The sequence below is a fragment of the Hemisphaericaspora subhashii genome, assembly GCF_019202705.1.
Source record: "Hemisphaericaspora subhashii strain CBS 10753 chromosome Unknown scaffold140, whole genome shotgun sequence".
Lineage (NCBI taxonomy): Eukaryota > Fungi > Ascomycota > Pichiomycetes > Serinales > Debaryomycetaceae > Hemisphaericaspora > Hemisphaericaspora subhashii.
Window position 1 is genome coordinate 1 of NW_026057186.1, and position 20,846 is coordinate 20,846.

The 20,846-nt window shown below is 35.2% G+C and overlaps 6 protein-coding genes across 6 annotated transcripts; 3 read left to right on the forward strand and 3 right to left on the reverse strand. All coding sequences in view use genetic code 12, as the record gives it.

The window, feature by feature from the left end:
- Positions 1-410: 410 nt before the first annotated feature.
- Positions 411-2,006, reverse strand: J8A68_000163 (JEN1; the record flags this gene model as incomplete). The annotated part of the gene is made up of 1 exon (XM_049405243.1): positions 411-2,006. The coding sequence occupies one exon, from the start codon at positions 2,004-2,006 to the stop codon at positions 411-413; it is 1,596 nt and encodes a 531-aa protein (XP_049266520.1).
- A 3,150-nt stretch (positions 2,007-5,156) lies between these two features.
- BIO2 (biotin synthase) lies at positions 5,157-6,365 on the reverse strand (the record flags this gene model as incomplete). The annotated part of the gene is made up of 1 exon (XM_049405254.1): positions 5,157-6,365. The coding sequence occupies one exon, from the start codon at positions 6,363-6,365 to the stop codon at positions 5,157-5,159; it is 1,209 nt and encodes a 402-aa protein (XP_049266521.1).
- Positions 6,366-6,965: 600 nt separating this feature from the next.
- On the forward strand, positions 6,966-7,657 carry J8A68_000165 (60S ribosomal protein eL22; the record flags this gene model as incomplete). Its single annotated transcript, XM_049405266.1, has 2 exons — positions 6,966-6,977; positions 7,307-7,657. The coding sequence occupies 2 exons, from the start codon at positions 6,966-6,968 to the stop codon at positions 7,655-7,657; spliced, it is 363 nt and encodes a 120-aa protein (XP_049266522.1).
- A 2,578-nt stretch (positions 7,658-10,235) lies between these two features.
- On the reverse strand, positions 10,236-12,278 carry LYS4 (homoaconitate hydratase; the record flags this gene model as incomplete). Its single annotated transcript, XM_049405277.1, has 1 exon — positions 10,236-12,278. The coding sequence occupies one exon, from the start codon at positions 12,276-12,278 to the stop codon at positions 10,236-10,238; it is 2,043 nt and encodes a 680-aa protein (XP_049266523.1).
- A 1,875-nt stretch (positions 12,279-14,153) lies between these two features.
- RCE1 (CAAX prenyl protease) lies at positions 14,154-14,948 on the forward strand (the record flags this gene model as incomplete). Its single annotated transcript, XM_049405288.1, has 1 exon — positions 14,154-14,948. The coding sequence occupies one exon, from the start codon at positions 14,154-14,156 to the stop codon at positions 14,946-14,948; it is 795 nt and encodes a 264-aa protein (XP_049266524.1).
- A 1,256-nt stretch (positions 14,949-16,204) lies between these two features.
- On the forward strand, positions 16,205-20,755 carry ZDS1 (Zds1p; the record flags this gene model as incomplete). The annotated part of the gene is made up of 1 exon (XM_049405299.1): positions 16,205-20,755. The coding sequence occupies one exon, from the start codon at positions 16,205-16,207 to the stop codon at positions 20,753-20,755; it is 4,551 nt and encodes a 1,516-aa protein (XP_049266525.1).
- Between the last annotated feature and the right edge of the window lie 91 nt (positions 20,756-20,846).

The window sequence follows — 20,846 nt, forward strand, 5'->3', positions numbered from 1 at the left end:
ACTTTTGATCGAAAATTGGATATGGGCCAGGAATCCATTATCTTGACTAAACCACATATTTTCTATCTCTATATCTCCTTCTATATCTCCGACACAACCCAAATTTAAGGCTTCTATAGTTCCTAGACCATGGGGACCCATCTTCTTCCTAATGAGGTTGGCTAATATTAAATGGATTGGATATCTTTGGCCATTGCGCCAGAAATTTAATTTATGTAGTTTTTCAAACTCGAGAATGCGTTTGTGGGGGGGGGGGGAAGATTGGTTCGACTGTGAAAACACTTGCTGCTACACATAATTGATAGCAATCACCAATTCCTACGTTTGCCGAAAAAGAAATAACTTTATTCAAATATAAAACGACATACTTCAACCAATATAAACAATCTCATCACCTCTCCTTCACGAGCTTACACGGTTGGTTTGTTTTCTCTCATGTCAACCGCTTTTTCCTCGTGATCTTCAAGCTCATGCACATCGTCAATAACTCTTAATTCCTTATGGAATCTTTCCGGACCAAGGAAAACAACGAGTATCATAAATGCAAAAATAGCACCTGAGAAAATACACATAACCAACGCATAGTCGTATACTCCTGGAGCGGCCCCTTCAATTGGGAAAAGTTCTCCAAGTTTTGCTTCAATCGTCATAGAGGCTGAAGAAACTAAATTACCTAATTGATAAGCTAAACCAGCTAATAAGGTTCTGTGGGTAGTATTCACCAATTCTAAAAGATGAATTGGACCGACACCCCAAGCACCCAAAACCCCAACATTTAACAACACATATGCCCACCAATTCTTGTCAGCATTGAAGAAGGCTGGATAGCAAAAGGCACCACACCAGAGCATAGAAATTATAATGGTTAATCTTCTTCCAAAGATCTCAGAAGCATTACCCATACAGACACCTCCGATCACACCCCCGACGTTACTGATAGCAACGATAAGGGTTCTTTGGTCAACATTAACATTGAATTGGGTAGATAAAAGTGTTGCATACAAATCCATAGTCCCATGAGCGAGGAAACTATAACCACTGTACAAAATCACAAGGTATAGGAACATTAACCATTCCGTCTTAAGTGTGACTAATACACTATAATCAAACTTCTTCCAGAATCCACCACCCTTTTCCATTTCAGCATTGAATTTCTTCTTCTTTTCTTGGATTTTGATAAAATCTGGCGACTCTGGGGAACACACTCTCCAAACAATTAAGATGACCGACAAACCACCTGAGAAAAAGAAAAGCGATCTCCATCCTTCCCCTGGTTTATAGGTATCAACAAAGGCCCGATAGAAAATCGTCGCAAAAAGATACCCGACATTATATCCTGGTATGAAGAACCCAGAAAGAATTGATCTTGCCTTTGTTGGCTGTCCTTCTAAAGCAGTAACCATGGCAATCGGATACATACCACCCATGAGAATACCAAACAAGGCTCTAACCCCTAAGAATTGTTCATAAGTCTGAACAAACCCAGTGCCAATCTCGACACCGATAAAACAAGCTGCAATAATAATATAGGTCCACTTTCTTCCTAAATAATCTGAAGCAATACCAAATCCGAGAGAACCCACGGATCTAAGCATTAGCACTAATGTAACTCCCCAACTGACGTCAGTCACGGAAACACCTAAAGTAGCAGCAATTTCAGGAACAGCAACAGCAACACAAAAGAAATCCATCGCATCAACAACCCAACCGAAGTATCCCAAAAAATAGAAATTCCAATTACTGGCGGTCATTTCTCTTAACCCAGGGATTGGATTGAGCACCTCTAACCATCCCTCCTCTCTGTGAAAGAGAGGTAAATCCATGAGTGTTGAAAGTCTCGTTCCAAAGTAATGTTTCAAGGCATGCGGAGAAAAGTCCGGTTTGTCGTTGAATAATGCAAATTGTAATTCTTCATTGTCTTCATTATATGTAGCAGCCCTGATAAGAGCGTTTTCTTCTTTTATGGAAATAATATCAAGCGAACGCTTTGAATGTTTTGGTTCCATTTTGTTGTTAGTTTTTTAGTTACTATACGGCTGAACCCAAAATCATTTTAGCGAATGAAATGGTCCTCTATTTATATTCATTTGGGCATCACCCAGCATATGTTGGTTTGTTCCCCATATTTCATAATCATGGTGGGGATAAATGGACAAGGGAATACAATTTCCACAAAGGAAATGCTTCTCTACAAGCAATTGCCCTCAGTTCGCGGCTATCAGAAGCCCCACAACCGGAACGCCAAGTCAGTTTCTAGTTTTACCCTTGTAAAAGCTTGTTGCAAATTTTGGACGGATAAGGTAGGGTGTGTGGGTTTTCTGCTCCACTTGTTGGTATGTGATTTTCTTCAAAGAAGTTCCTAAAAAATATTTTTTTATTTTTAAGAAGGGCGCGTCGAGAATTGCAAACGTTAACCATACGCAGTTAGCAAAAATAAGTGCATAAAATGTGAACTAGTAAGCATTGTTCATCGTAATTATCAGAGTATTCCGAGTTAAAATTGTACTCAATACATGGTGGCAAACAGTTGTTTTAGGCAATTCAGAAATGGTAAAACAGTTTATACCATTTTGTTTTCTTATAACATTAAAGAAAATCTACAAAGCATTTCCCCTTTTAACATTGTGAGGCTATGACACCTCTTTATATCTCCCGTGGATATAGCTTTTATTTCGGGGTTTTATGCAAGAAGGATAAATGGACATTTTACTAATAAGATGTGAGTCTTGGCACAAAGCGAAAACTCGGATCCAAAAGCCCCACGATTCGGATGTAAGAGATGAGGCAGGTTTCTTTCAGAAACTAATGTAATCTGGTTAAACTACCTGTAACTTGATATCCTGATCTTATAAAAGGTATTCTATCTATCCTTGACAAAATTGAATTTTCATGGATACGAAATTCTATACATTCACAAAACCTTATTTTGAGAAGCACTACTAAGTTAAAAAACTGTCAGTATCGTCGACCCCCTCCCCCCTCCCACCCCACATTATCGAGCTTTACATTTACACCTTGAGCGAAAAGCTGTTGGAATATTATTTACAAAGTCTTCTAAATTATCTGCAGGAAGCGGTACAGGGCCCTCCACAAATGATTCAATCTCAAGTAATCTATCCTAATTACAAAACACTTTTTCCCCACAGAAAGCTTTGGATGATTGGATAATACCATAAAAATACTAACTGTATCATGCGTACTCAACACATTATCATGTTTATGCTGTTTATATTGATAAAAAGAAGATTTCATATTTCCACTAATATAAATAAGATCTAACGGTCGAACGTTAGTATTATGGTGGTTTGTAAATTGTTGCCTTCTTGGAGAGAAATGACGGAAAGCATCAATAAGTCTATTTCCTTTGATGGAATACAATAACTCTCTGGCTGCTTCTAATAGATAATGGATTCTGCATTTCACCATCAACATTCGTATCAAATACATTATTAGAATAATCAGTGCCGTCTGTAGCAATATTTCAGGAGACTTCCAACCGTTTATGGGAGCAACCCATTCGTTTATTTAAGTGCGAGTTTGGAAAAAGGGCTTATCTTCTGAAGAACAATAGCAAACAATTGCAAATCCAAAGCTAGGATTTGCAGCCAATCGAAATCTTGTAATAGCATGGCATTGCCTTAGTCTAAACTGATTAATTTCAAGACATCCCTCAGAGGAACCCTTCTTAATGTATATAATTACAAAATTGCTGGTATAATTGAATCTGTAATTAGTAATGACTTCATTGTATGTGTTTATCGATAGATTTCAAGAAAGCACAAGAAAAAAATAATCATTCGATTTGGGTGCGAAATTTATTTTTTTCCATACAATTGGAACTTGAAACATGTGAGTGAGGTGACGAGACATTCACATCAAACATCTCTATCCCCTGTTTGGAATAAGCCCAAAAAGCATCCACCCATTAGAGAATCTCAATATACGTGAATATATGTAGACACTCTTCTTAGGGTCTTCACCAGTATCTTCTGAAAGTGTTTAATGAATATTCCCAGTTAAATTTGACGACAAATCACCCAATCGCGTTTTAGCACCTTATACATTAAACACATTCACCTAAACAATTTACTACACGAAAAATAAAGCTAGAATGTATGTATTTAGTTCGAACTCTATTCTCAGTTTCGTGTTGAATTTTGGTGAGATTTTCGATGTTTCAGAAATTTCCTTAAAAAGTTATGCGATTTTTACTTTGCATATTAATTATTTTTTAAGCTTTCGTCAATTTTTATCATTAACGAAATACCGATTTGTGATAATTTGCTTTCCATAACTTTCTTTATTACTCATTACACTTTAGATAGACCAGATCCAATATCTAGATATAAATAAACACTAGCCAACAACTTTTTGCCACTTTGGAACCAAACTCAATAGTAAGAAATATTCGCAACTTTACACTTAGCACAATTAAAACCAGCTATAAATAGAATAACCACACATCAAAATGAATGAAGAATTGGCAGGACTATTATTATTCCTTGTTTTGGCAGTATTGTTCATAATATTAATGTTTATTGTATACAATGAGAAGCAAAGTATACTAAATTACCATGCGCTAAAACAAGATATAGTAGCTTCATTTCGAAGAGACTTAGAAGCTAATAATGACGTACAGAACAGGTGTTAGTACCTTCCTATTTAGACAAGCAGAAGATGATTACTGTATTGAGAAGAATAAACAAAAGCCACCCAGCCTAACTTCTGTTCAGAGTCAGCTGTTTCCGGAATTGAAGAATTATGATCCCCAGAAAAGGTGGGCCTGTGCTTTTAACGTTTTTATTGAGGTATAGTGGTTAGCGGATCATTAAACATTTTTGTTTCTCAAGCTACCGGTATGTCTATACATAGAGTTTCATCAGTTTTCTGTTTAATCGAAGCATATTTCATTCTTCGGTAATAACAGCATGCAAGATGATGAAACGTAGGGGATGTGGAGAAACTGGAACGGGCCCAGGCGAAAGATGAACATAACATAGCGCAATTCAAATATAGATCAAGGAGAGAAAATATCGCCAGGTATTTCTTGCCTATAGAGGTCACTCATACGCCAATAACCAAGTTTTATAAAGAACATTAAAGAGAATATCCTCGCCTTTAAAGTTTTTAGCAATTAACACTATATAAAACATAAATCAAACATTTGCTATAGTGGCAGGTTTATCTGATTTTTCTGGAGAGAGTGGTTTTGAAACATCTTCCAATTTATTTCTAAAACTCTTCATTGGCTTCAAACCCCATTTTGCCAACATTTCAATATCTTCATCCCAACCATTACACATGGTAGTTAACATCTTCTCACCAGTAAAAATAGCATTACAACCAGCCATGAAACATATGAACTGCTCATGTTCTTTCATGGTATATCTACCAGCAGCTAATCTTATTATAGAGTCAGGCATTATTAATCTTGCAGTTGCAATTGTTCTTAAGATCTGATCAAATTTTAATTGTTTTTCCTTAGGTAAGGTTTTCAATTCCTCTTCCATTGGTGTACCTTTGATTGGGACCAATCGATTAATAGGTAACGATTCAGGATGCTTTTCCATTGTGGATAAAGTGTACAAAAAGGAAACATGATCCTCAGGAGTTTCCCCCAAACCTAAGATCCCACCAGTACAAGCACTAATCCCGGCATTTTGGACATTTTTCAAAGTTTCTAACCTATCATCAAAAGTACGACTAGTAATCACATTTGGATAATGTTCTCTTGAAGTATCAATATTATGATTATAAGCCGTCAATCCATGCTTCTTCAACTCCTTCGCCTGATTCTCATCCAACATTCCCAATGTCACACAAGTCTCCATCCCCAATTCATCATTTATCCTACTTACCATCTCACCAATCTTCCTCATTGCCGATTTCCTACCTGTCATATCCCTCCACGCAGCACCCATACAAAATCTAGTGGATCCGTTCAGTTTCGCAATCCGGGCTTTTTCCATCACTTGATCTACGGTGATTAATTTCTCCGCCTTCAATCCGGTGGGATTCCGAGAAGATTGGGCACAATATTTACAATCCTCAGAGCAACCCCCTGTCTTGATTGATAATAATGTACATAATTGAACCTCACTCGGGTCATGATATTGACGATGTTGCAATTGTGCTTGGAAGATAAGCTCCATTAATGGGGTGTTGTAGATTTGTTTAATTTGGTCCTTGGTCCAAGTTGACATTGGCGGGTTGGTTCTTGCTAATTCAATTGGAGAAATTGAACCATTGGCAGAAGAGGGGGCTTTGGTGATTGTGTTGATGTTGAAGTTGATGGAAGCTGATGAAGTCGCGGAAGTTCTTGGGAAGTGCTTAAGGGCGCTGGAGGACATAAATCTTCTAAGCATTGTTGCAGTAGTGAGTAAAGAATTGAAGCAAGGAAATAATCTAAATAAAAGTTTAAAAATTTAAAATAAAGGGGGGAATAAGGAGATTTTTATAGAGTTGTACACCCTGCTTATTTAGTTGCAAATTTAATTGGACGATGGCTATTTTTTTGTTGGCGGAATGATTCAGAGTCATCATTCTCTTTGTTTTTTATAGATTAGGAATGCACTTTTGTTAGTTATTGTGGTTGTCAACTCGCTTTTGGTGGGAACGTGTCCTTCTACTTTAGAAATGAGGTAGCATCAACTTAGACTTAGATATTAATACCTAGATCTTGAAAAGTCCTTAAATTCGCATGATGTCTGGGTGACGTCTATTAATTACATATTTACACATATACGAGATGTGTTGCAAAGATGACTCAGATGACTACTTTAGGGCACCAGACCTAATCCACAAGAAAACACGTGAATTTGAAATCTACAGAAAAATTTCGTGTACCTACCATTTCGCACAACTTTTTTTTTTCAGTCGAGGTCCACTATAGATGATTTAAAGCTGAAAAATTATTCCCATCAATCTTGCTTTTCTTTTCTTCTTCATCCAAACAATAATACAAAATGGCTCCAATTGTATGTATATAATGAAATAAACTAACAAAGATACCAATCAATATAGTATATCCACAACATTAAGAGAGACGATCGGTTTGAAAGTATAACTTTTTCCCATAGTTATACGGGTTTGGAATTTTTTTTTTTTTTTACAAATTGACATGATGGAATTATTTTACACAATAAAACCTATTTGTTGAAAAGATTTGCCCTTGTTTCTCTCTTCTTTACCCGTATTTGGGGGGAAGGCTTTGCTGTCAAATGGTTCTTATTTCTTTAGTTTTGATTTACTAGAAGATAGGGAACTTTTTATTTGAGTACGGTAGGCTAACCTTTTCCAATTATAGACCTCCAAGAAAGCTAAGGCTGCTAAGAAATTCGTCGTTGATACCTCCGCTCCAGTTGAAAATGGTGTTTTTGACCAAGAAGGTTACGTTAAGTACCTTGTTGAACATATCAAGGTTGAAGGTATTGTTGGTAACTTAGGTGATGAAATCTCTGTTACTTCCGAAGGTACCAAGGTTGTTGTTGTTTCTAACACCAAGTTCTCTGGTAAATACTTAAAGTACTTGACCAAGAGATACTTAAAGAAGAACCAAATCAGAGATTGGATTAGATTTGTTGCTGTTAAGCAAAACCAATATCAATTACAATTCTACTCTGTCGCTGAAGACGAAGAAGAAGAAGACGAAGAATAAACGTGCTCCGCAGCTGTTTGATTCTTTAGTCTTTGATACATCTTTTCATTTCTTTACAGGGGTTTCTTCTTATTTTTTGTTAAGGGTTAATAGGTTTTAATGTGTAAAATATAATTTTTTGCTTTTATAAACAGAAAATAAGATTATCCAAAAGAGAATTATTGTAGAATCGTAGATAATGTAACATTAATTAACTCTTGAACTCTCGGTTAACCATATTGAAGAGATAATGCCAGATTAATTTTTCAAGCTGATACGGGTGTGCACATAAAATTTTGCAATTTGCCTTACCAATTGATAGCAGTGCACAGCTAGGAAAACGCGACTAATTTAGAGAGCGACTCCACAAAGCCAAGCTTCTTAGAATTCTTGAAATTATTGTCAGCGGACTTCGTCTTAGCTTAAAGGTTGAATCGGCCGGCAATCTCAAAATGCAGATAGAGAGACAATTGAAAGGTTCTTTAGAAGGATAAAACAACTTTCATACAATAATTCGACTCAGTATAGAAAGACAATTTTAAGTGGACGATAAATGGAAAACACATAATTCCGAAGTAGTCGCCAAGATATTTGAATTGGATTCTTAGTTCTGAGCCCTCACATCTTGACAGTAAACCTTCAAAGCTTGTTTGTGTTGGCTAATTGGATGTCCTATTAGTACTTGCAGTACAAGACCACATCTTCATTATGTATTACATTGATTCCGCTCCCCGGAAAAGTGTATTACAACAATCCTCGTTGAATATGTTGCGTTGAAAATGACAGATATATAAATTGATTGCTGCAAAACTGGCTAAGAAAATATAGGTGTAATAAATTGGTCTGCGAAAACATGTTGCAATTGAAATGTCACAAATATTTTTTAAAGTTTCATGTATGGCGCATAACCATGCAACAGAACAAATTAAAATTTTGCGGAGAACAAAAAAATAATTCTGATCTCATAATTACCAATTAAAAAATATTGTAGTGACAACTTGAGTTACTTATCTACAGGGGGGTAAAACACTAGCGATATGTGTATTAGTTTAAGAATATAGATAAATATGTATATATGACTATAAAATGACACAATAAATGAAATGAAATAAATAGCAAACCCAAAGACCAAAAAAACAATCGACATCTTACCATTCAACAAAACAAAAAAAAGTGGGAAAAAGCTTCTATTATTTTATAATTAGAACTTTTCTTTTTGGATTACAAAAAACATGAAAATTTCATCAACAACAAAAAGCTTACAATTGGCATTGGGGATGGACGAAAAGCGATGGGACAAATATCAAATAATGAATAGCAAACAAGGTATGAGTCAAATAGACCAATCTCTTTTAATGAATATAGAATTGAAAAAATGCAAGCCGTTAGAAATCGTTAATAATAATAATTTAGTTAATCAGTTTATCTTATTGTAAAGCTTATGTTTATATGAACTTGAGATAATCTTGTAATTCTTAATACAATTATCAATAAAATCTTTTGTAATATGAGCATAAAACAATACCAACATGATGACTTCTATTATATAATACACCAGTCTATCAAACCAATTGTAAACGTTATTAAATGCTGTTGGTACTGGGATGAACCCAAATAGTAAATTCATTATGAACAATTGAATATCCCTTTGGTTTGTTTTAATGTAAATTGATTGATTTTAATCAAACGAGAAAAGAATTGAGAAATTTTCAATTCATTTTATAATTTTAATTTGAATTTAATTATCTTCACAAGAAAAGAAGAATTTTAATTTTAATAATTTTAATAATTTATGCATTAAAGAAAAGAAAGACACAAACAAATAAAATTAGAAATTGATGACTTCTCTCTATTTAAGTTCCAAGAGTTGCATAGTTATTAGTTTTCTTATTAAGGTGTCATTCAAAAAAAGCCTGACAACCTTCTCCTGCACGTCACTCTGCATGGGTCCCCTATCCCGTTACACAGAAAACCTTTCTATAAATCCGCTGGACTTGGGCATAGTACAAGTAGATTAAGTTCCAATTGGTTTTTCTAGATCAATTTCATTCAACCACGATCGTCAGTATTTTTAAGTCAATTATTAATTCTCGCAAAAGCGTGTTTCATATTTAGTGATAATGCATTTTCACATGGGAACGATAGCTGCAAAATTTTATTTTCTATTGTTCTTTCCGTACTTAACATCAACCAAAGAGATACCAGAAAAAGATAATTACTTAACCTGACAACCAAACACGGAAGTTACAATTCAAACACAAAACCTCTCTTATCTCTAAGGCAAATCAGCGGTCGTTTACTGACAGCCACGGCAACACAATCTATGCCACACTGTTCACGTAGTACGTAAACAGTTATCTACGTTTTTACAAGAACAACGTGCAATATCTCTGTGGGAGTCTCACAATAGATTCTCCCATTCAGGGGCATTCAACAGGTATCATATGAAACGATTAGACATGTGCACGACACGCATCCACAGTAACTACAAATTCAACTACATTATCTATCTTTTCGATTATTTTTGAATGTACAGTATATAAATAATGATACACAGAGTAAGTATCATACAATGCAATTAAGAACAACAAGGAGAAAATCAATTTTCCTTTTGTAATTCGCCTTTAACCCATCCTTCTAAACCCCCTTTAACAATAATATCTTGCAAATTAGTACCTAATTCACCAACCTTCTGTTGTAAAATCAAATTACCTTCAACATCAGCAACTTGCACTTGTGCCTTAGTAACATCCCATTTCAAAAACCAACCAGTTCTAATTGTCAATTCATCAGAACCTTGATATTTCTCTCTCAACATATTAATTAAGTCAGGAATTTCTAAAGTCAATAAAGCATTATTAATAGAATTTCTACTGAAAATATTCCCAAATGAACCAGCCACAACTAATTTCATCCCTCTTGCTAAAATACATGTTGCTGCTTGTTCACGAGATGACCCAGTACCGAAATTATATCCAGATATTATAATATCTCCAGGTTTGGTCTTAGAATGGAATTGAGAATCATAGTTTTCCATACAAACTTCTGCCATTTTGGATTTGGGGATATCATCTTGATAAGTATATTTCCCAGGATAAATCCCATCAGTATTAATATTATCAGCATTACACAAAATCAATTCACCTTGAATCGATTTAGGGAACCCTTCAAGTACTTCAACACCGCCAGTTTCTTCAACCGCCTCAGTTTGTTTAGGTTGAGTTACTTCAATCGACTTGACAATTTCACGAGTTGGTTCAACTGGTTTACCTTGTAATTCCTCAGGACCTCCAATTCTACCCAAAACAGCAGAAGCAGCCACAACTTCAGGAGAAGCCAAATAGGCTAATGCATCCTTAGACCCCATTCTCCCCTTGAAATTTCTATTCGTGGCCGAAATACCAACTTCTCCATCTTTCAATAACCCAGCTCCTAAACCGATACAAGGACCACAACCGGCAGGTAATGGTTTAGCACCGGCTTCCAACATGGTTTGCCAAGCGCCGACTTGTTCTGCATCTTGTTGTACTAATGAAGATGCAGCCGCAACGTAGAATTCAACATTTGGATGAACTTTATGTCCTTTGATTATATCTGCAGCAGCTTGGATATCGGAAAGACGAGAATTCGTACAAGATACCAAATATGCCTTATTGATGGCGATATTTTGGGCTGATAGTTCGTTTAAGGAGGTGGAAACTTTGACGGAATTTGGACCGGAGATGTATGGGGATAATGAAGATAAATCAACAACTAAATGCTTGGCATATACTGCATTATCATCACTCTTGACTTTGTTATTGGATAATTCTTCTACTGTCTTTTCATTAATTCTTGGATGATTTGGACCTAATCTTTCCAATCTTTGTTTATAAAATTCCACCAAAGGTTCATCAATTGGGAATAAACCAGATAAAGCACCCCATTCAGTTGTCATATTTGCAATTGTCAATCTATAATCCACAGGTAACTTCTTAATTCCTTCCCCGACGAATTCAATTGCATGATTTAAGACTTCATCCTTATTAAATTCCCCACATAATGCCACGATAATATCTTTCCCAGTTACACCTGCTGGTAATTCCCCCTTTAATTCCACTTTCGCAACTGGAGGAATCTGCCACCAGGTCTGTCCCGTGGCCCAAATTGAAGCAGCATCAGTTCTTACAATCGGAGTCCCCAATGATCCAACACCACCATATGTATTAGAATGAGAATCTGAAGCAACCGTCAAATTCAAAGGAAAGGCATATCCTTCTTCAATCATAATCTGATGTCCAATCCCTCTTCCAGCAGGATAGAAATCAATACCTTGTTCCTTCGCAAAGTTCTCAATATTTCTATATTTTTCTAAATTCTTTTCCAGCTTATTTTGTACATCATGATCTAATGTACATACAACTTGTCGATTATCTTTGACTTTTTTAGCTCCTAATCCTAAGAACTTGGTAGCGACTGGCCAGGAATTATCATGAGACATACAATGGGCGGGTTTGATTGTGACATAATCTCCACTGAAGACTTTTTTGTTGGGTGGTAATCCAACCGCATATTTTTGGACTATCTTTTCGGTTAAATTTTGTCCACGGAATAATGTGGATGTGGTTGAGAAAGATCTCTTGATTTGTGATATCCTTAACATGTCTGTTGATCTATGAGTATATTCAAGAAGAAGAAAATTGACAAAAGAAAAGGAATAGTTGAAAAGAAATTTTTTGAAATTGAAAACCCTTCAAGGTGGTGTATGAAATGAAAAATTTTGATATTTGTAATTATTATTATGCCCTGCATATAACCCAAATTAACCGCGCACTGATAAGCTTGCCGCGTATGAGTCAGAAATTTTATAATTCAATCTATTGGATTATGGGACAAAACATCCAAACATCAACTATAAATCAGTCACATTTCGGTACAGGCGCCGATTACGGCACAAATTGCACAAAATAATTTTGTGTTTTCTAGTTACCCCATCCAAGAGCCACACCCCAGTATAGGTCTTTCCTATAGTAAGATATACCACTATTCCATTTCCTTCTGTTCAAGCCAACTAATCAAGACCTATCGACCCAAACGAATTGTACCTAAAAAAATTCAAAAAAAGAATATCTCGATCGTAAGACCAACAAGGTTGACTTTCTATGAGACATACCAACAAGACACCATCAATCAAGGAACCAGTGATCAAACCAAGTAACGGGAATGTCAATATAAACAACGCACGGTTCGATCCCAGAATTATGCATGATATCGGGGTTGATTAAAGAAGAATTGGAAACTTCTTACTTTTTTTTTTGCAACCCACGTACAAATGTAATAGCATGAAATACGACATCAACCCTTGGCTCTTTAGGTAGGGTTTATCTTAGTTTCAATCCCTCCGACTGCGCAAGTTAGGCAAGTGTGAGACGCGACTCATGAGTGGCCTACTCATTGGACCAAGTTCCAGATTCCTTGTTTAGTTCTGGTTGGGCAAAGTAATTAATTCCTCTATGAAAAACGGCCAAATTTTGGACAACGAAACTCAATTGACTTTCAAGACTTTGGTGAATGGCTAATAAAGATACACCCAAAGTAATAGAACGGATATTGAAGGGAATGTATTTTTGGTCAACTCCCGGAGTCACAGAATGGCCACACTTCCCTCCACTACGGAAATTGATTAGCATCTCGTAAGAACCAACCACGCATGTTCTAATTAAATCTTCTCAAATTATCTTCAAGAATGTAGAGAATCTATTCAAAGGAGGATATTCAGTATTTATATATTTCTGATACTTTGGTCGACATTATCCAGGAGTTACATCGGAATATTATACGAATGTGGCTTTGGGGTTTTTAGTTTTCGAGCCATATAAAAGGGTATGCATTTGAATGCAGTACAACAATTTAGGAATTTATGATTTCAGGGGTTTATAAAATATTTAACCTGGCTCTAAATTCATATATATATTAAGGCATTTCGTTATATACCTAATAGAATTACTGCTTATAAGAGGTCTTTTGCATCATATATTGATCCATTTTTTTGTTCCTCTAATTGTGTATCTGATTATTATATTCCTGTATGTTATTATGTATGAGAACTAGAATAAATGGTTGTATCAGAAAAAAAGGCATATCTACATTAAGCCATCTTCATCTTCGAATGTACTTTATTTCATTTCCTGATAAATTGGCGGCACAATTTGAATTCATTGAATTGAGTTCTGGTTTGCAGCCAAAAAAATCGACCGTGGAAAGAAAAATTCTACCGGCCAAGAATTAAGTCAAAAACGAAGAAAATATTATTGGTACTACGTAATTTCTTCTACTGCAATTCTCCAGACTTGGAAATAATTAATGAAACCTCCTAAAATATTATAAATTTCTTGGTACCTTTACCAAACAAGATAAATTTGTACCACCTTGCTGTCTGTTCACTAAAAAAATGAAAAATTCAAACCCAACGCGCAATTTTTCACTCTCAATGCAAATCTCAATTGATCATCTTTCACTTAATCATCGACAACTATTAATGATTGGACATGTATTACTTGTCATAGCAATCGCGTCATCATACGTGTTTGCCATATACTTTGCCCAACCTCCTAGTTTGAGAGATAAAGATAGAAACGATATTGAGGTGGTTAAACATCGAATTAAACGAATAATTATATTATGTTCAGTCTTGTTAGTATTGATTCCAAATTTAGTTGAGGGATCATATTTAGATAATATTAGATCTTTGGGGATAATTCCTGGATATACGAAGACAGATAGTTTGATTAAGGATTATAAGATAATTAGAGAATCTTTGTATTTTATCTTGACATTATATAGTTCAAGTATTTATCAAGGATTATTAATTAGGGATATTGAATTCATATCTCGAGATGAAAGTATATTGTATCATATTAGAGATCATATAATATCACCAATTTCGGAAGAATTGATCTATAGAGGAATGATAATATTAGTCGTGGAGAAGTATATTCCTAATTTCATGGTATTTACTCCATATCTATTTGGTATTGCTCATATTCATCATGGAATTCAATTATATTTTAGACAAATACCAATTGGACAAATTTTAAGGACAAGCGGATTTCAATTTATTTATACTTCAATATTTGGGATATTTTGTAATTATTATTATATAAATATTGCAGAAAAGAATCTTTGGTCAACGATTGTGATTCATATGATTTGTAATTTCTTTGGATTCCCAAGTTTGTTGGTTGATTCAAAGGATTTAATTCATCATGTTATGTATTATCTGCTAATAATTGTGGGTATTTTTAATACTTGGTTTGTTTTGAAAAATAATTAGTTAGAGAAAAGGTCAGATCAAAGTTTACTTAGAGGATTCTTGTAACATCAATGTACAGTTATATATTGTCATGACAAATTACGGACTTGTAGAACGGAAACACACAGTTTTAGAAGTCGTCCGACCAAATGCTATTCGTTTTTTTTAATTGTGGCAAGAAAACAATGGGAATTATGGGGTATGAACAATGACAAGTTTAGAAAACAACGTGTGTCTAAGTTAAAATACAATAATAGATACTTCGCCTTCGTACATCAATCAATAGGAGTACACTAAAGACTGGAGAGCAGCAGCGATGAGTGTAACTGAAAAGAGAGATATTACTAATAGATAAGAAGGTATAATTTGTACTTCCCACTATCAGTTAGGTGCCCCAAGAGAGATTGAACGAGTCTCGTTTGAGAAGAAAATTTAACCCCTTAAACATTTGATCAGAAATAATAAATACAGTCGCGGCGCACTTTTCTGTATTGTCGTGTTTTAATTGTGTCTAGAGTCTTCTCATTTTGGACGTGTACACCTTCTGTTTTACAGTAGTTGCCTTTCATCAAGTTACAGTCAGAGTTTCCTTATAAATACAAAGTTAATTAATTAAGTTTTGTCGTAATTTAGTGGTTTTTGATTTCTAACAAGTTTAATTTAAACAGTAAAGAAAATTATGTAAACTTTAAAAAAAAAATTTAACGTGTTTATTTTTTTGGCAACCAATTTCTTTTTTTGGTTGTCGAGAGAAATTTAACGAATTAATAATTTTACAGTTTTCTTTGTGTTTGCCTTATTTTTACTTGCTTTTTTACACTTTATAGTTTTTATAGTTTCTATAAAGTCCCTCTACACATTTCTTAATACCATTTTCAGTATCCCTTTGTTTTAGTTAGTTTATTAAAGTCAATTAATAGGAATTGTGTAGAGAGAGATCAGGTGGTTATCTTTGTTTTAGTCCTCTCCAATTTTCAGCCAAAAATAAAAAATAAGAATTAAAAAATTAAACGAATTTTATTAAATCTTTTTTTTTTTTCCACAACAGAATTTTTTTTTTTACAACACTCCCAAAAGATCAACTAATAAAAAACTGTTTGGCGGATATTCACTGACTCCTATTTTAACTTAATCAACGACAAACAACAAACGACAATAACCACAATAAGTCGTAATAGGTAGTGTCTAGAACATATTCACAACATCAACATCAGCATCAACATCAACACACTATCAACCATCAATATATTTTTACACTCGTTTTCCCATATGCAAATATGTCTCCAATAAATTCAATCTTTCAAAATGGTGGAGGAGGATCAGATTCTTCTAACTATGAATCAGCAGTTCAAGATATCGAACAAGAAAAGAAAATGGTGGCTGCTTTGAAAAGATTATCTTTAGGTCATACAATGCAATATGATCCTGATTTACTTCCTGGTTCTATGGATGCTATAGATCCATTTGGTTCTAATAATGGTTTCTATGATGAAGATTTAATTCCTCAACATAATATGTCTAATATGAAAAAAGTATCTAGTCCTACCAAACTTTCACATCAAACGGAAGAAGATACCAATTTGAAGGATGAAGTTCAAGTTGATGACGATTCAACTGAAGCTATTCTTGATTCTTCACAAATATGGGTACCTGCAAATATGCATCCACAAGTTAATCCAGAATCATTTAAATCATTAATTAAATCTCAAGTTGAAGAAATTTTGGAAAGAAGATTATCAAAATCTTCCAATATCTCAAAAAAATCATCATTATCACGTCAATCATCACTTGCTGATGAACATGAGAAACGAGAAAGACTGGAATCTATCTCTCCGACAAAAGAATTCAATATTGATGACGATTTTGTTTTGGTTTCACCTAGAAAGTCTGAACTTTCAAGTACATCATCTCAATCATCTTCAGCATCACCAGTGAAAGGTTCAAAACGTGATTCTTGGAATAGTAATCGATTTCTGAATCCTTCTTTACGTGATTTAACAAATGAATTGGAACAATTATCAAGACGTGCAGGTATGGATAAAAAAGATACAGTAACATTAGCAAGAACTTTATCAACTGCAGCTTTAGGATATACTGATGTTGAAAAAATGGCTATGGACGAAATGACAGGTACAACGGGATCAGTAGCAGGATCAACATCTTCTTCACAAGATAGTAACGGGGGTAATCTGTCATTTTCAAGTACTTTACAATTGCAACAACGTTTACAGCAGCAATTTCAAGAATCACAAATCAAAGCAGAAAGAGAAGCAGAACAGAGATTAATATCACGTCAGGAATTACCTCCAGTTGATATTCAAAGTCAAGATTTTGCATTAAAAAGAAGTAGAAGAACTAATTATAGGAAAACACCCGGATCAACTAGTCCAAATTTGAAATCAAAATCACAACCACAACCAACAAGAAAACCAAGTGCTCGTGATTCTCAAATATTATTTAGTTATAAGAGACCAAGTGATTCTGTAAGTACAACAGTCACAGGACATAGAGCACTGCATAACAATACAACAGATGAAGCCGAGATTCCTTATACTGGGATTGATGGACCTTATCCAACATCTACAAGACCTATGAGTTTCGATCGTATGGGACCTAAAAAGTCATCATCAAGACATCCAGAATATCATCAAGATGGAAGACCCAGGAAAACATCACAAGAATACCCCGATAGACGGGAAATGAAACAAGGATCACCAGAATATGGCGAGGTTCATTCGAGACAACATTCTCAAGAACAACTTCCTAATCGTGGCCAAAAGTCTCCAGAACAACACTATCCACAACAACATAAATCGAGACTGAGCCATCACCATCATGTCCTGTCACGTCATAATCAACAAGATCAATCTGAATATAATAATGGATTTGATGAAAAGAAAATCCCATCGGCCACAAATGCAGATTTTATGAATATGGCAATTCCACATGGATTCCCATCTTCAAGAAGACATCATCGTCAAAGAAGTCCTGGAAATACTGGAAAACCATTACCTGATATCCAACCGCATCAGAATTCTCCAATTGACGGTCAATATCCACCTTCTGGACATTCACAATACCATGGACCATATCAGAAATCGTCCTCTCGTCATAGTCATCATCAACAAATACAACAACAATCGGTGCCATATCCACAACAACAACATCAATTCCGCCTTCAACATCCTGCAGGACAGCCTCCGAAATCACCAACTGAAAGTTCTCACCAGTTTCCCCAACGTTCTCCAACCCAAGGCGGTGTATCTAGTTTTCAAAAACATCATCCAGGTCAATCTCAACAAGTACAAACACCACCTGCATCACAACATAAGAATAATCATCATCCTCATCCTCATCATTATCAAAAGAGATTGCATCAACCATATAGACCAATTCCATTAAAATCCCATCAATTGAATGAGAATTTAGATTTATTACGGTCGGAAATTAATGAATTTAAAGAAAGTTTGAATAGATCTGAATCGGGTAGTAGTAAGAGAATAGTTTCAGAAGCTGAGAGAGAACAACAACATCGTCATCATCACCATCAGAGACCGGAAGTTAATGGATATCATAGAGACCAGCATCGTAGACAGCAACAACAGGTTGTTGTGGAACCTACGGAGGAATTAGTCAGGGAAGAACCTAGGGAAGAGGCTAGTCAGCCACCAACTCCGACAGATATCAGTTTTGACGTGAGTTATCAAGACCTTTCGATTGAAGATCAACTCGGACTTGAGAAACAAGCCTTGAAAGAATTGGGAAGACTCCAACCAGAAGAATCAGAAGCATCGGAACAGATCGTGTTTAATGGACACCTTATTGATGATGATAAGAATGTGGATGATTCTCTGTTTGTGTTTGATATCAATCATGATAGTCTTGGTGATATTGCTGTGGTTGATCATGATGCTGATGAGGATTTGGATCTTTCTGATGAAGAAAATGAGAATGAGGATGATGATGATGATGAGATGGGACATGAGACATTGCTTGAGCTTGAGATTGAAGGACAGCAGATTTTGGATAAGGAAGAAGAACCCGATATGAATTCGAATTCGAAGATATTGGAGAATATTCAAGTTGCGAACAGACCACAACTAAAACAAGAGCGAAAACCATCTTTGCATGATCCGATTGTGGGTGTGAATGTTTCAGAACCATTGCCGCTTGATTTAGAATTAGATTTTGATTTTGAGGAAGAAGAGGAAACAAAGAAGAAGACAAAGAGTGAGGATATGTCAATACGTAAAGATAAATTACGTAAGAAGGAATCAAAAGTTAAGATTAAATTATTTAATAAGGATCCGAATTTGGAAATTATTGATTCTGATAATTATAAAGAAAAGATGAATATGAAGGAATCTAAGAAACATAAAGATACAACCAGTTCTTCTTCTGATCAAAAGACTGTTAAGAAATCGAAATCATTTGGATTGTTAACCAACCATCATCATCTGACTCCAACATCGCCAGAGAACGACAGTGGAGAGAAGAAGGTCAAGAAGAAGAAATCTTGGGGTTGGTTACGTGAAAGATCAGCCAGTGTTTCAAGTGTAGATATGAACAATTTACCACCACTTCCAGAAACCAAAAAGACACCAATTAGATCAGTCTCATCTCCAGAAGTCACATTATATCAACAACAAGCACAAGCTGAACCAAGACTTAGTCTTGAAGAACAATCAAAAGAGAATGTTATTTCTAAATTATTCAAAAAGAAATCACCATCTTCAGCAGCTGCGTCTATTCATTCAGGTGAAGGTAGATCAAGTATCGAGAGTGATGCTGAACATCAAGATTCAAAGGTTGTCAAGAAGAAAGCTAGTAAGCTGTTATTCAAGAAGAGATCCAAAGTCAGATTAGTCAAGGAACATCATAGTGCTAAGAAAGAACAAGCCGTTTTCCAACATGGCAATCGAGACTCTTCCGAAGAAAAGAGTCGTCATCAATCAAGTGTAGAGGATAAGGAGAATTTAGAAGCTGAACTTAAGAGAATGAAAGAACAACAATATCGTGAACAACAAGCATATGAGAAGAAGAAATTACAACAACATGCCCTAGTTGCTCAAGATAAACAAGATGAACCTGACAAGGCAAGTAGTTCACCTGAAGCACAAGTTACGATTGAAATTCAAGATTTACAACCGGAATCAGAATCAACTCCGAAGAAGTCAAGATTATTTTCCAAGAAAAATAAACTGAGCGATGATCATCATGATGAGAAGAATAAACAGGAACAACAATCTAAAGAGCAAACTACCGATGCTGGTGGAGATAATAATAACAATAATAAACAAGAAAGATCAGAAGAACAGGAGAAATTGGACATTCAAGAAAAATTACGAAAATCAATCAAACGAACCTCCAAAGCCAATCAACCTATAGAATTCACCGATTCTGCATTTGGATTCCCATTACCTCCACCATCAAATTCGACATTGGTCATGCTTGATTATAGATTCCCCGTACATGTTGAACGAGCAATTTATCGATTGTCTCATTTAAAATTGGCAAATCCCAAACGATCCTTACGTGAACAAGTCTTGTTATCTAATTTCATGTATGCTTATTTAAATTTAGTTGATCATACTTTACATTTAGAACAACAGATGGGAACTGATGATAGTAAGACTGCGGATGATATAGAGGGTGATGATGATCGAGATGGAGATGATGAAGAGGATGAAGATGTTAAGGATTCTGTATTTGGTGAGAATAATATGATACTTGATGATGATATTGAACCGGATAATGATGCTATGGATTTAGAAATGGTTGAGTTTGGAAATAATGCACATGCTAATGCTGCACGTATAGAGGTTTAATAGTTTTGTCTACAAATATTATATTTTTGAAGAATGGTTTGAGCCCCCTGGGTGGGTACTCGATTTTCAAATTTTACTAGTTATATAAATA